The 16,315-nt window shown below is 26.5% G+C and overlaps 1 protein-coding gene and 1 long non-coding RNA gene across 3 annotated transcripts in view; one reads left to right on the top strand and one right to left on the bottom strand.

Annotated features, from left to right (window-relative positions):
• Picot (putative inorganic phosphate cotransporter protein picot) overlaps nt 1–16,315 on the top strand; it is a 204,484-nt gene that overhangs the window by 128,926 nt on the left and 59,243 nt on the right. Inside the window, exon 1 of one of the 2 annotated variants that reach the window (XM_014423571.3) lies at nt 10,696–10,852. The exons of the other annotated variant lie outside the window; for it this stretch is intronic. Coding sequence (XP_014279057.1) covers nt 10,696–10,852 — 157 coding nt within the window. Of the gene's footprint in view, nt 1–10,695; nt 10,853–16,315 lie in introns of those variants that run through there. 2 annotated transcript variants of the gene reach the window in all.
• Nucleotides 10,397–11,191, bottom strand: LOC136796474 (uncharacterized). Its single transcript, XR_010844189.1, has 2 exons — nt 10,950–11,191; nt 10,397–10,838 (listed from the first exon to the last, which is right to left on the bottom strand). It is a non-coding gene; the product is annotated as an uncharacterized lncRNA (long non-coding RNA).

Raw genomic sequence — 16,315 nt, 5'->3', positions numbered from 1 at the left:
TATATTCTTTAAAAAGTATTTACCTGAGTACACTACAGATGGTGTTTGTGAATTTTACAGATTTTTACTTAGGTATATATTTAATCATTGAGCTAATGTCTATACCTTTTCGGAAAAAAACAAAAAGAGGTCTAAAAAAAATTATTTTATTTATAATCTTTAAATTTCTTTCTTGAGACTGGTAATTTTTTTTACTAAATAATTCAACACACTATCCAAATTTTAGTCTCAAAACATTTATTTTATTATTTTAACATAATTTTTACTTTAATACCTGATTTTGAAAGTACATCTTTTATTAGATTATTCATGATCAGACCTGCAATAAATGTTTTGAGACTAAAATTTGGATAGTGTGTTGAATTATTTAGTAAAAAAAAAATTATTTTAATCATATAGAGGTTATTTTTTAAAATAGTTCATATTCCCAAATTATATTCTTTCGAGTAGAAAAAATTAAAAATTAATTAATTGTCGGTATAATTTCCACAAAAATAAATTAAAATGATTACGACTCACATGGTTTTTACCTTTAGGGAATGGTATGAATCTTATTATAATAAATGAAATACATACTATTGTTATTTATTAATGCTTTCTTAATGATGGATTTATTTATGTCACAAAATACATATAATTAATAAAGTACTCTGTCGGAACAACATTAAGTCGATTAAAAAAGCAAAAAATAATAATAAAAAATATTTCTGTAATAGAATATTTAAATCCAGTAAATTAAATACAGAGTAACATTCCTAAAAACCTGTTCTGTTTATAAAAATCGTAACGTGATTTATTGCAAACTAGAATGGACCTTTTGAGTTTATCTTGAATGCGATTACATAACTCATGAATATATATATTATTTTTAAAAGAAAATTAAATCTGTTCTGCTGCAATCCTTTGTAAGAAAGTAGACCAATGGTTGTGCAAGGAGGTGATTTGGTTAAAATCACGCTCGACTTCCAGGTTTTTACCTAATTATGGGTATCCACTTAACGAGGCTGCTTAGACCCAGGGGGCTCCCGAACCACAGGTCTGGCTCACGGCTACAGTGAAACATAAAATAATTATCTGCCCTTGCCGGATTCGAAATCGGGTCCAGAGTTAGTAGCACAGTGCCTAATCATTGAGCTAACCACTGCCACAATTTTATTGAAAAAAAAATTAACATAATAATATATTGCTAAATTGCATATTTTGCAATACATATTAAGAAAAAATCCATCTAACTTTCCTTATAGGACATAAAGGCAATACCAACATCCGGCTGTAATTGATTTTACTAACCATTTACTAATTTACGATCAGCCTTTCTATCTCGTTAATTTAACAGTGAATAAATATCGTTAAGGAAGAGCCGTATTTGCTTAATCATCGACAATAGGCCATAAAACCCTTTATTGAGTGAAGGTTTAGTTCCTGATTGAACGAAAACATAAAACACAACAAACACTGCCTTAAGGCCATCGATGCTTTAATCAAATCCCTTTTCTGGCGTTGTTAATACATTGATGGTTTCTTTAGTGGACGTATGAAGAATTAGATTTAACAAAAAAATTTATAATAAATTTGTATGTCTTTATATATAACGCAAATTTTTGTTTGAGTCAGATTTGATTAGTAGTTATAAAAAATTTCCATTTTTTCTCAATAATTTTAACACTCCATCGTTTCGGTCACTCCGTCCATTTTTCAAGGATCTTATTACTCCATCACAGCCAATACCGTAGGTTATAAACATCATTGCAGGCTATATTGCCTATGTTAAATTATGTATCATTAGTCATTAACACATTAACTAGTTAATAATATTTGTGTTAATTACATATTTTATCAACACTATACTTTTTTTTTTTATTTCTTGTTTTTTTGGAACAAATTAGCCTATTGTTACTTCTTCACTTCATTTCAATATCTGAGACACGTGGGCCATTTTCCAGCTCATTTTAGTACAAAAAAAAAATACTTTTTTGTATAATTATATAGCAAATTTCAAATATATGATTTTAAATTATTCTAGCATAATTTACTATTTACAGAGCTAATTTCACAATTGTTTGATGCGCGGTCATAAGGGCTTAAGTAAATTTTTGATTAAGTCGTATTATAGCACCAAATCAGAGCTACCGGTTGGTAATAAGGTCTTTATGCTTCAGATAGGCTTACTACTATATTGTTTTATAATAATAACAATTACAAAAATATCAATAATTAGATTTTACATAATGTTTTGGACTTTGTTATCCTGAAAAATTCATATTTTTGACTTAAGCCCTTATGATCGCGCATCAAAGAATTTATATCAATTTAAAAATTTGAGATTAGGGCAAAAATTTAAACACTAATTTTTCTAATTTTTTCCATTATTTATTATACGACGAATATATTTATACTTTGCTGGAATAGTGGCAAATCTGACAAAAAGAAAAGGTTTAGTTTTATTTTGAAATGAACGTGTTCCAAAGATATTAGCATAGACGGGTGTTTCTTTCTCTTTTATGGTTCTTTCAAAGCTATTAAGTTTCTCAAAAAAGTAACCACAGTCTACGGTACAATCTATAGAATATGTTATACAAAATAAAATAATATATTTTTTAGATGTGCCATTATTAATCAAAAGCAGCGCTATGTCAAATGAAATTAAATCAGATTTTCATATTAAAAATTTTGAATATAAGTGAAAAAGGTTTCTTGCTTTTTTGAAAAATGAAAATTGTAATAAAGATTAGTCTTACGTTTACAAAATCTCTCTATACTCAATATTTTGAGGCTCAGGGGGAGGAGGGGTTTATTTAAAAATTGTTTATATTTTAGTATATATATACGAAAATACTTTATATTATAAGATTACCTCAAAGAATAAGAACAATTTATTTGAAGTTTTTTTTTTTCTTCCGTTGACTATTGTCTATATAATCGTTTATAACTTCTCTGCATTTTCTACGATTTCTACGTTAATATGACAGTTAAAAAACTGAATTTACTAAATGATTGAATCCCCTAATAAGGCCTAAATATGGGTTTCAAGTAAAGAAAATATTTTCGAACGTTTTATTATTTACGTATCTCCAGTTCCTTTTGGTCAAATTTATAGATCCCTAAACCACTGTCTAGGTTGGTGGAGTAGTGTTGAAGCTTTTCTATATTCTATTTCCATTTTTTTTTAATTTGTATTTCATGAAATCTGATTCTCTGTTTGACTCTTGTACCATATTTTTCGATCTTAATTGTTTGAGTATAGTACTAACACAGTTAGCAAATTCGTCTTTTTCCGAACAATAAGAAAAAAATAATGATTTCCTTAAGGGTTTGGGAAACCAATGTCATTGCATGCATTGGTTCACTTTATACATACGTAAATGTTTAATTTTAACTAAATACAATAATATAAATCAAACTATCAGTTGTGTTCATTAAATCTATATTCATCAATTCGAAGCATTGTCAGTTCAGCTAGTTATAACTAAAACTAAATATTAAACTAAAATATTTACAATTTTTTTTTTTAATCTTACCTAATTAACCTTAATCTAAGTTTAGTAATTTTGGAATTTAAAAAAAAATACGTAAAATTTTTTTAACAAATTTGTTAATTTTTGTTTGTTATTGTTTATTTCTAAGGATTAGGTCATATACAAATTTTCATTACAAAGTAGCCAAGCTTACTTGAATTGCAATTGATGTAAATTAGTTGTTTCTGTTTCTACATCTTGCTCAGATTGTGTCATGAATTTTAATTAGAGTGCACAGAAACGAAGAAGGAAATGTTTTAGAAATTCTGACTACTACATTACTTTTGTCTCAGTTCTCATTTCTAAATGTTAAGTAACACTTTACATTCCCGGTTATTACTGGAATTCCATATATCTTTAGTAGATTTTTAACATAAAAAATGTTTCATATAAAAAAATCTTTAAGAAAATTTTGTATTTAGTGTTGGTTGAAAGAAAAGAAAGAATCCTTTTTAATGAACTTGCTGTCCGGTTTTATGATTTCCAACCAGTTTTGGCAAATGGCTAGTTTTTTTGTTGCTTTATTCATTTCTTGCCTTTAGGAAATTTACTGATTTGGTTATCAAATTTCAAACAGAACTAGACCGAATAGTCTAGTAAGATTTTCAAACCTAACTACGCCGTTACACTTATGAACTGGTAGGTATTATCGGAGTAACTTGGAATCACATTCGTCCAAATTCTAGTCAATGACTACCGATTAAAATATAAAATGCCAATACATGAAAAACCAAATATTCTAAAATATAAAATAATTTAATTTAAAAAAAAAACGTAGTACTCCTTGATACAGTTTATAGCCGTGTAAGCAGCAGCATAGTATAAATAACTTATTATAAATAAATATTTCAGGAAATGAATTAAAAATAAAAAAACTATTGCTTACCGCTTTTGCCACTCTTTTCTGGCCAAATCGGGAACCTATGGAACATTGAGGTCCAGAAATCAATATTGTATGAATTTATTTTGGCGAATAAATTCACACAATATTGATTTTTCGTCATTTAAACAATAACGTTGATCATTGAACAATTGTTTCTGAGAAACTATTAGAGGCACAGGTGTCAATGAGGACACAAATTGAAGTAATTTGTATGAGTTGTTTGTAATTAATACTTTCGTAGTAGTAGTTTCAATATTTGCCAAAATATTTGGACTAAGCCCTCTTTGGCTCTTAAACAAAGTTATTTATTATCATTATTATTGCTAAAATATATTTTCTAGTTACAAAGTTTTTTGTCCTCATTATTTGGGGAAAGCTACACTCATTACCCTTTCATTAGAGTGACGTATCTGGAAGAAAGTACTTAGTACAAGTTAAGGCCCTAGTCTGTGTCGGGTAGGAAAAGAGAACTATAGTCTTAGACTTCCTTACCGCCCATTTCTATTTCCAAAATTTTTAATTGTTTATTCATTAAATTAACATAACGATTGTAACGTATATAATTTAGGTAAATATTTTTTCTCCCATAGTTAAATAATGTAAATTTTAGAATTTTTTTTTTATGTTGTGATAATTTCGTATCACACAATTTTCACTTACAACTCTAGATACGTCCCGGAGTTCTATGTAGATTATCGGTATTTTTATCATTTTCGAAAAAAAAAATCACAAGTGAAAAATATGTACAAAAAAGTTTAGTGTCTCTGTTCCTATAAAAATTCGTATTTTAGGATTTCTCGAGATAGAAATAACCAATATAATTTTTTTTCCTGCCAAGAGTATAACTTAACAAAAAAAAAAAAAGCTATTTTTCTTATAAAATATTGTGTATTTATTCGTTGTTTTTGCGAACTGAATTAAGAGAAATGAGAACTATTTATTTATTTTTTTAATATAAACATAATTAAGGGTACTTTTTTGAATTTTTTAAAAATTTATCATTTAAGCTCTGTCAGGCTATTTTAATGAGGATAAGAGACCTATCTGATATTAAAGAATATTTAATTGTTCATTGATACGATTTAGGTTCTATGAAGAAGATATTTACATTATCTGGTTGTGTGTAGTGAAAATATCTTTCCTATTAGAACTTTCTTTTAAAGAAACTCATTAATTCACTCATAATTTAAACTAATGAGTTTTTGAATAAAGGGTACTTAACTGGGAAAATATATTATCTCTACACCCAACAAGGTAATGGTTCACGTGAGAAATACATGAAACCAATTTTTTTTATTATTATAAAATTTTAATATTAACTTATATAATGCTATATTTTCTCCAAAGAGTATGAAGGTTGTATTTAATCCTGTTATCAATATTTATGAGTTAAGAAATAGTGAATAGGTTGCATTGTAATACCTAATGAATTTATTTATTTATTTTATTTTTTTATTTTTACCCTTTCAACCTTTAAATACCATATCTTTAATCAACTAGTGTCCTTCAAATACCCGCAGAATAACAATTTAAAGCTTAAAACAAAATTATAAATTGATATATAGATGAATGCAGGACTATTGTGAATTATATAAATATATATTTTGTATTGTATATGTGTGAGTAAATAAAAACTTTTAGAGACAAAGAAAAAAAAAAGAAAAGATAAGCATAATAACATAAATATTATTACATGTTTTCAACAACTATATAGAATCTGTAAATATCTATTTATGCTCCAATTATTTTCCCTTTCTTTTATTGTTATTACAATATACGTTAAGAATTATGATTTATTACAGGACTTATTTTATAACTTATGATTTTTTTTTTGCCTTGTTATTTATTATTTTTTAATTATTTTTCTACCTTTTAGGTTTTCAATTTTCTTTTTTAAAAATTCTAAATATGTATATAAATAATAATTGTTCCTTTTGTTAATTATTTTTAGTTCATCTGTGTTTATTTCTTACTCATTTATATTATTAGAAGTTAGTTATGATTTATTAGAATATATATGCTATATATATTGTTTTCTATTTTATTAGTTAATTTTTATTTTATAAATTTTTTTATCTTACTCTAAGGAACTAATAATACCTGTTTTTCGATGTCTGTAATATTATACTATTGGACTAGTCCCAGAATAAATAAAAATTATTAAAAAAAAAAAAGTTTTTCTACTTTTATCTCTATAAGTGGATGTTAATATATCCTAAAAATATAATTATTTTATAGTTATTTTCAAATTAATTCGCTTTTAGGTAAGCGTGATAGAGAGGGGGAATTGCTTAGGATTTTGATGAAAACTTTTTTTTTTGCTGTTGCTAAATATAATTATGTTGTAACACATTCGATTGAATATACTTGAACATTTTTCTTTTATATTTTTCATCATAATGTAAAAATTTGTTAATGTTAAAGAAGAAGAATCTTCATTATCATCAACTTCTTTCTTATATATTAACTTCTTGAAGTTGATAACAAACCTGTTTATTGATTCAATGTTATTTATTAATTTTTCGTTCTTTATGATTTTACGTTGTTTGTAATTTAATATTGTAGATTGCAACTTTGGGATATTAAAGGTTAATGAGCAAAGTACTCACTGTAGAATATATTGTAAAACATATATTTTAAATATTTCTAGGTAAAAGAAATCCATAAAAATTTAAATTGTGGATTATTAAAACTTTAATCATCTGATATATGTCCTAATACTAATAGGTTCTATCAAACTAGAAAAGTTCTAAATTGACTCGATGTTACTAAATTGACTCGATATTAAAAACCTACCCATAATCACTGACCGTTACTTCTCAATTCGTTATCTGTTTTTATAATAAATACTTATTGCTGAATTAGATATCTGTGTAACGTATTGAGGGCCGATGAATTGTTTGGGCATGTTACATCAAGCCAGGTTGTATAATTACATCAATTTCCTCAAGATAAGATTGCCCTGGAGTATTGTTTTTATTCTTCGAAAGCAAGATGCTATTCTGTTGTTGTGAGATACAGGAGAGATGGATAGGTATGGGATATCTCTCTCTTGTGCATTTACCTCTCACTGACCCTAATGGCGTAAAAGCTATTTTGTTGTAATCGATGCTATCACGAAATCCCGTTACATTATTTTTCTGAAGCAGTGGTTCCAAAAGTTGCAGAGGAAATTATAAATAGTTAATTAAAAGAACCTTTTTGGACAAAACTATCCGAAATTTTGGAAAATGCGTACAGTTAATACTATGAACTGAAACATGTTATCATCTTGTTGCATTGCATGTCTTTTTTGTTTGGAAAAAAAAAATTGGAAATCAAGTATCGAGTAATCGAGAACTCACAAAAAATCAGTCTCTATCTTTGAGGTTTTTAGTCTATAGTGCTTTCACATGTTTAAATAAATTATGTTTCAGAAATGTCATTTAAAAAAAAATTGTATAGTAAGTCCACAGATTAATTTTCATTTAATTAATTCATGTTTTTGTCGTATCCTTTAATTTTTATAATTTATATTTTCATCAAATTTATTGTCTTGTGAAAAAAATTGATTACGTAAATGCTTGACCATTTTTTTAACTATGATTTTTAAAAATTACTTAGAAGAAAAACTATTTAATAAGAACTAGTGGCCGATAGTTATATGTGTTAATCTAAAACCTGATTTTTTTTTTGTTTTAATTTTTACAAAATATATAATGTGAATTTTTACAAAATACAATATGTTTTATATGAGCCAAAAATTCCCTAGCTGGTATTTGTCGTCTAAATTCATATAATTTACGATTTATTGATTAAATTTTATAAAATATTGGCTATGTGTGAATAATAATTTTAATTGTTTCAAGTCTTTGGACGATCTACATACTCCATGTATACTTGCATAATATATGTATTGAATATTCTGTTTTTATTTTTAATTACGATATTCATTTATACAAATGTAAAATTTCCATAACGAAATTAAAAAAAGAAAATAATAAACATATCTTGATCATAAACGTAGAATCATTTATAAGAATTTAATGAATATCAACATAAAAAAATTAAGAATCAAAAGAGTGAGATTGATTACAAAACTAAACTAAGATAATTCAATGACCAAATTGACATAGTCATTTAAAAAAAAAAGTACAAATTAACATATAACCTACGAAGATAAATTCAATCCATTAAAAATAAGAAAATTTTCTATTAAAACGGAAAATATAGTACTCAATTGCATAAAATACACAATCCCCGACATCTGTTGCTGAGATGCGTTACTAAATGCGTAGCTGGGGCATTCTAGTGGCGTTTATAGGAAGCTGTGTCTGTAGTCAGTTTCAGAAGAATTGTAGAGATAGCGTTACTAGTTAGACTCTAAGATTAAAGTACTTTTGTTTAATTAATTAAATAATTTAAAGTTATTTTTCTTTATTTGTATTGTATTTTTAGTTATATACTATATAAGAAAGAAAAAGAAAAAACAGAAAAAGAAAGTAATAGACATATCTTGAGCATAAACGTAGAATCATTTAGAATTTAATGAATATCAACATAAAAAACTAAGAATTAAAATATTTAATATAAAATTATTACTAACGAAAACAAATTCCTTTAAGCTACCAATTATTTCGTTTATAAATAATTAACACATTAGTGTAGCTTGTAGTTTTAGGTTATTTTTATACAAATGTAAAGTTTCCATAGCCAAATTAAAAAAGAAAATAACAGAAAAAGAAAGAACAGACAGAATAGACACATCTTGAGTATAAACGTAGAATAATTTAGAATTTAATGAATATCAACATAAAAAAACTAAGCATTAAAATATATAATACAAAATTATTACTAACGAAAAAAAAATTCCTTTAAGCTACTAATTATTTCTTTTATAAATTATTAACACATTGGCATAGTTTTTAGTTATATATTATTTTTTATTAAAATCGTTACTTGGAACTGATGGTGAGTTACAGCAATTTTTTTCATGCCCAGAAACTCCAATTAACAATTAAACTAGTTTTGAAAATAAGTAGTTTCTGACTTAAATATTAATTATTGAAATCCTGACTTAAAGTTTATGTTCTTTTATAAAATATTCAGATTTTTATCTTTATTGTTTTGCCCTCATGAATTAAACATATAAAACATTAATATGTTAGAACCTAAATGTTTTTCTCTAAAATTATCTCCATATCTTTCTTCCTTTGCCGATTAATTACAGGTTGTTAATCAGACTTCCTCACGTGAAGGATCTTTTTTCTTTTTAACCTTCGTTATGAACGCATTGATTAACGTGTTTCTTTACGGAAGATTTTTTTTGAACGCTTGGATTATTCAATCTTTTCTGAATCAAGAGTATAGTTATTTTTTGTGGATCTTATGGAAGCATAATTGTCATTGGTGAGTTTAGGCCTTTTCCTAATCTTAGTGCAAATTAATCCATAATATAAATGCATTTAAATCAATTATATCCGAAAAAAACTTAAATGACCACCTTTTCATTTACCTCTGGATGTTGTGACTTTTTTTTATTGATATTTTAGTGAAGTGTGAAAGTTTTTATTTTAATTAAATAATTAATTACTTAAATTAGGTTTATTAGATGCACCAGTGCGCAGTAGTGTCTAAAACAGCGTTTTTTCGGAGAAAAAAAGTAAATGTCCTCCAATTTGGTGATGAAAAAATGATAACAATTTTACAATCGGAAAAAAATAGCGTCCGGTTGTCATCGAATTTATATCTTTAGATATTCGAAAAAAATTCTAATTAAAAAAATAAAATAAATCACCTGGGTGTACAATGAAGTTTCTAGCTTTTTACAACATGTGTTTGTATAGATTTTTAAGCAGGTTATTATTAAGGAATCCATTTTAGAATTATTACCAATAAATAAATATGTCGTTAAATGAAGTGATTCATGAAGTTGTTTAATAAAAAAAAATCAGGGAAACCCCTATTTAAAACATAATTATCATTAACTGATATTTTAAAAATAAATCAGGCAAACAAATTTATTTTATTGTCATTTTAATGGGTTTGACTTCAAACAGGGTTAATCAAAAGAAAAACTCTTATGTTAGGTACAGGTTAGATTCTTTTTATGTTATGAAGTTATGTTATCAAAGTATTCCTGTGTGCAATATTAGAAGTGGAATTTTCTTTTAAAATTTGTCACTGTTCACTGCAGTCTAAGTCGATTTGTTAAAACAGAATATTATCTCAGTTCTGTTCTATACAACTACAAATAACAAGAACTCCGCATTGTCATGGCGATACCTTAGTTTACAAAAAACTAGTTGACTATATCTCATGTTTTTGAAGTATATCGTTGAATCCTTGCCGTTATTCGAAGAAGATATCTCCTCGTATTCATTATACAGTAACACAGGTAACGAACAGCAGCAAAATCCCCAACGTAGCTTCAAAGTCGATGATCTAAAGAGTACATTTTGCTGTAGCGAATATGGTAAGTGTTAATTAATGGATGGACAAATTAATTACTACTTATAAATTCTTGGTGTATGAGAACTTATTATTTAAATCTACTATGTACTCATACATACTAAAACGTCCCTTTCATTCAAGTTCTTATTCAGTACTCCTACTATCTTCAATTTCGTATTTTTATTTCTCCATGGCGTTATTTGAAAACTTATGATAGTTCTTCAGTAATCTCAGGTAGTGACGTTAATACGTCAATTATAAAATATTATTTAGATTCATGTTAATTTTATTTAAATTTTGATAAGGTATACTTGGCAAAAAACAGGTTATGTTATGAATATTTTTGCTATGGATTGATAAACTATATATTAACATAGTTTGTGGATTAATCATATGAAATATTTTTTTGAAAGCTATGTAATAATTTTTAAAAAATCATATATATAATTTATTTAAGGGTATGACCCGAATGTGTGTTCACAATTAACTTTTTGAAATACTGGTCCAATTTACATGATATATCTGTCAAAATGTTATCTGCCCTCATGGCAATGTTTGAAGCTACTGAAAACTATTTCTGCATTTAAAAATATTTATGAACAAAATTAAACATTTTTGGCGCGTAGCTCAGAAAGTATACATTTTTTCATGGTTATTGTATGGCAATTTTTCTTATCCTAAAGAATCAGAATTTATCCCAAAATAAATTAAATTATATCATTTAATTTAAGAAAACATAATAAGGTATTATGTCATATAACGAGATAATTATCAATCGATTTACGATCTAGATTTTAAAGATGTTACATAAACCTATTATTTTTGTTATTTCTTGATTTATGAAATAAATTTGTGATTTGTTGCCCTTGGCGTTTGAATGCTCGTTGAACTATTTGACCCGAATTCAATTTACGGTTTTGCGAAAAAGAAAAATGATTGTTCCAATCTTCATCTTGTGTAACACTTAAATTTTGTTTACTACTTTATTTTCGTATTGATTTATACTCGGTATATAAACGATACATATATGATTAATTGCATGTGTTTAACGAACAAATATGTGAAGGAAAATATTATTACTTGCGTTTAATAAGTAGTTATTTTTCCATTTAGTTTTTCTTTTTTAATAGAGTTTTTATATGGTAGTAATAAAAAAAATAAATAAAAAAATAAGTAAGACCAAAAACAATTATTTATGTGACAAATAACTTTCCTACGAAGGCATTGACTCTCTCATTTAAATATGTATCTATATAAATACATATTGGTTAATTATTGTAAGAAACTATTATTTAAAAATTACAAATTATTTTGTAAAGATGATAAAGGGAAGCATTTTCAAGAGTTACCGGTTAATATAGTTAAAATATTATGCAATATTTTATCATTTGACAAATTTATTTTATAATTAATGGTGCAGTTTAGAAACACAATTAAAGAGAAACAGAATTTAAGTAATATTTATGTAAATAAAATTAGTTTTCAACATTAATTTCTCCTGATAATATTACCGTTCCATCAGTAGTTGTTTTCAATATTTTTAAAATGGCTGAGCTTATAAATATAACAATCTGTTTAATTAAAAGTTGACATTTAACGTTGGTCTGCGATGGCTGTAGCGCGTCGGATCCAATTTTCGGTGCTGGAAAATTTATTCAGCTACAATTTTTTTGGGCTTTTAAAATGTTTATGAAAAATGCCATTTTTAAAGGTGTAATAAATGGAATTTTATCTTTCGGACTAACATATACATATGTCGAGAAGATGGTTAGTGATACAGTCAGATAAGAACAGAAATTAGTTAAAAGCTTATTTATCAGTGCCAACGTTTCGGCCATAATTTCTAGTCTTCATCAGGGCTAAAAACAAGATAACAACCAATGAATATAAAAAAGGATATATAGAATGATTAGAAAATAACCAACATTAGAGATACATGTGTTTCTAAACTGCACCATTAATCATAAAATAAATTTGCCAAATGATAACATATTGCATAATAATTTAACTACAGTATCCGGTAACTCTTGGAAATGTTTACCTTTATCATCATTGCAATATAATTCGTAATTTTTAGATAATTGTTTCTGAAAATAATTAACCAATATAACTTATTTTTGTTCTTCTTTGACCAGATTTCTGCAACCATCTTCTCCTCATATATATCTACGGTCAACTATCTTCTCAAACATATACGAAGTTCAAACATATACACAGTTTCTCATAAACTGTAATAACTTTTTTGTTTGTGTGCGAATGAAGTCTTCTTCATAACTTTTTTCCTGTTTTTTTTTTTGGAATTTTTTTTTATATCTTCGAAGCCAAAGGGTTTTGAAGTTAGGTAGAAAACTTTCAAGATATTTTATCAAAATCGTTTGAGCCATTTGGTACTAATCTGCAGAAAATATGTTTTTCGGTTAATGCACAGAGGGTAACCTATTTGTATCAAATGTATCAGTGGTCAAAATTCAACTTAAAAAAAAATATTCGCTCCTCCAAGATAATCGGAGCACTGACACACAGATAGACCAATGTCCAAAAATGTTTTTTATTTGTAATGTTTTTAAAATATATTTTTTTTTATGGGGGACTATGGGTAGATTCGTTGAAAACTCGAGAATTTGATTAGAACTTACTTTATTACTACCTTAACCAATAGTACAGTAATATGAGCCCTCATAGAGTTATTTACGTTAAATAGATTTCGAGATATAGCTTTTTAAAAAGCAACATTTCATAAAAATGTTGTATGGGACGTACTGAAAGATCAGTAGTTAGTAAATTTATTTTGACAAATCTATATCTCAAAAACCATTTGACGCACAGATGTCTATTAGCATTCAAATTAAAGGTAGTTTAATGAGCTATAAAGTAGTTTATTACGTTTATCTTCGTAGGAGTAATAGTTTTCATGAAATTTGTTAATATAAACTAGAGTTCGGACAAACTTTTATTTCCCAAATTTATATTCATATGTGAATATCATAAAAACTACTACCCCTACGTAGATAAGTGTCATAAACTACTTTATAGTAAGTTAAATTTCCTTTATTTTGAGCGTTGGCTGACATATGTGCGTCTTATGGATCTAGAGATATATTTTTCCAAAAATCAAACATTTTATAAGAACAACTAGAAATTAACATTTTGTGAGTTTATTTTGTTAAATATCATAAAAACTACTAGTCCTACAAAGATAAACATTATTATCTATCTTATAGTAAATTTAACTAGCTTTAATTGGAGCGCTGGCAGACATCTGTACGTCAAATGGTTTCTGAAATGAAGTTTTTCATAAATCAAATTTATTTTCCCAACAACTATAAATCAATTTATTTTAGCAAATATCATGAAAACTACTATTTCTACGAAGGTAAAGGTTATAAACTTCTTTATAGCCCTTTGTTCAAGCTTTAATTTGAGTGCTAATAGACATCTGTACGTCACATAGTTCCTGAGATATAGATTTCTCAAAATAAATTAACTAACTACTAATTTTGCAGTCGATTTTTAAGAAATTTGGCTTTTTAAAAAGCTATATCTCGAGAACTATTGGACTCTTTTAGGTCTAATATTTCAGCAAATTTACTTCTTCTTTAAATAATGTTCTCTTAGGTTGTTTAGTGTTGTTGGTAGTTTTTAAGATATAGAGCTCCGAATGAAAAATTAGACTTCTTTAAGGTTTTGAAAGAGCCGCCATTTTTTATTCCCCCTACCTATACTTGGCAGACTCATCAATTTTGGCTAGTAATGATACATAGTTTTTATTGAAGTAATCAAAAATTGGGGTGAGATAACTGCCTTTTTTTCTTCCCGGCTCTTGTACTACGTAAGTGTATACTTTGTAAGTGTTACTTGAGAAAAGTTGTATTACAAATAGTAATGACCGCATATTAAAGCTTTAGTAAGTTTATTAACTTCTTTATGTATCTCTGAAGTATAAAGTAACCTAACAAATGAAACTAATTAGCACGTTCCTAGGATTACGATTAAAGATTCTGCGTTCATAAGCAAGTTTTTGTTATGTAGATATTGTTTAATTTATTTATTTTTATTATTGAATTTATTATTATTATTATTTTCGTTAAGGTGGTACATATAAGCACTAACGTGTTGGCCTTAAACAGTGTTGGTTTTATTATTTCACTTAAAAAAAAAAAAATTAATATAATATCCCTAGATTGATTTATTATTTTATTTTATTTTTCTGAACATAAAAGTAACGAAAGGTAATAAATTAAAAAAAAATGTTCAATTTACTAAATACTAATAGCTAACTGACAGTATTTATTTAATAATATTGAAAGTAAAAAATCTGTTTTACATTTAACTAATCAAGGCTTCGTTATTTTGTTAATTCAAATGCTTGCTAAATAAGTTTGTTGTTAAGCTCGTTAATAACTCGTTAAAAGACGAAACCCTCGAAATGCCAATCGAAGTCAATTGAGAGTCTCAATTTCAGCTTCTTCGAATTAATCGATTCTTCTCACTTCTACATGTCACGTGATCCTCGTCTTGCAAATATGTTACAACATCGGATGGAATAATTTAAATTGGAACGCGACTTTTGCACGGCGTCAGTAGCATATTGCTTAAAAGGGGAAATAATAATGTCGAAATGGATTCTTAAAAAATATTCATCTTCAAGTGCACTCTTATGTTGTAATTTATTACTTCATGTTCAATTGATAACGAGAATATTTAAAAACTTATATCTTTAAAGAATAAAAATGCAGGCTGTTTACACGCGCGCGCGCGCGCACACCCTTACATACACACACATTCGCGTGCAAGCACGCATACAAAGTAAATATATGCGTACATACATATATATGTGCTTATATAAACACCACACCGTTCTTATTAACGATATCGACATTCATAAAAATATTACTCCTTACTTTTTATTTCAATTTTGTAGAGGAATTACAACCAATTCTCTATTTTTTTCCAAATGGAGATTAAAATTCATTATTTGTTCTCTGCGGAATTAGAAAATTCTTAATTTTCAGGTAAAATAAAAATAATTTTTTTTTTGTAAGATATCGTGTTTTAAAAAGTTATTTCCCCAAAGTAAGCCAACATTGTCCTAACTTCTGAATGACCTATCTTTAAAAAGAATAAGTTACTAAAAATAATTATGCACTTATTGCGAATAAAACTTTTAATGCTTGTGATTATATAAATAATCGATAAATAATGTGGTGGTTTTCAGTATTGAGTGTTTTTTTACAGTTCAAATTATTTTTATAAAGTTTTATTAGTAAAATTAGTTTTATTATATTATTAAGTTATTAGAAATTAACTAACAGCATTAAAAAAAAAAGATATTAAGATGTTAGAAGGAAACACATCTAAAATGTTTTTCATATAAATTAAAAATAATTTTCTTCTTTAGAAGACTTAGAAACGTAAGTGTTATCAAAACAGTGAATTTTTAAAATTATTAGTCAACTATAAATCGTTGTACCCTTTGGCTAACCCC

This window comes from Halyomorpha halys, unplaced genomic scaffold (genome assembly GCF_000696795.3).
Source record: "Halyomorpha halys isolate HHAL.00 unplaced genomic scaffold, Hhal_1.1 Scaffold432.1, whole genome shotgun sequence".
In the NCBI taxonomy this organism is placed as follows: Eukaryota; Metazoa; Arthropoda; class Insecta; order Hemiptera; family Pentatomidae; genus Halyomorpha; species Halyomorpha halys.
This window is presented reverse-complemented; position numbering and strand designations above follow the sequence as displayed.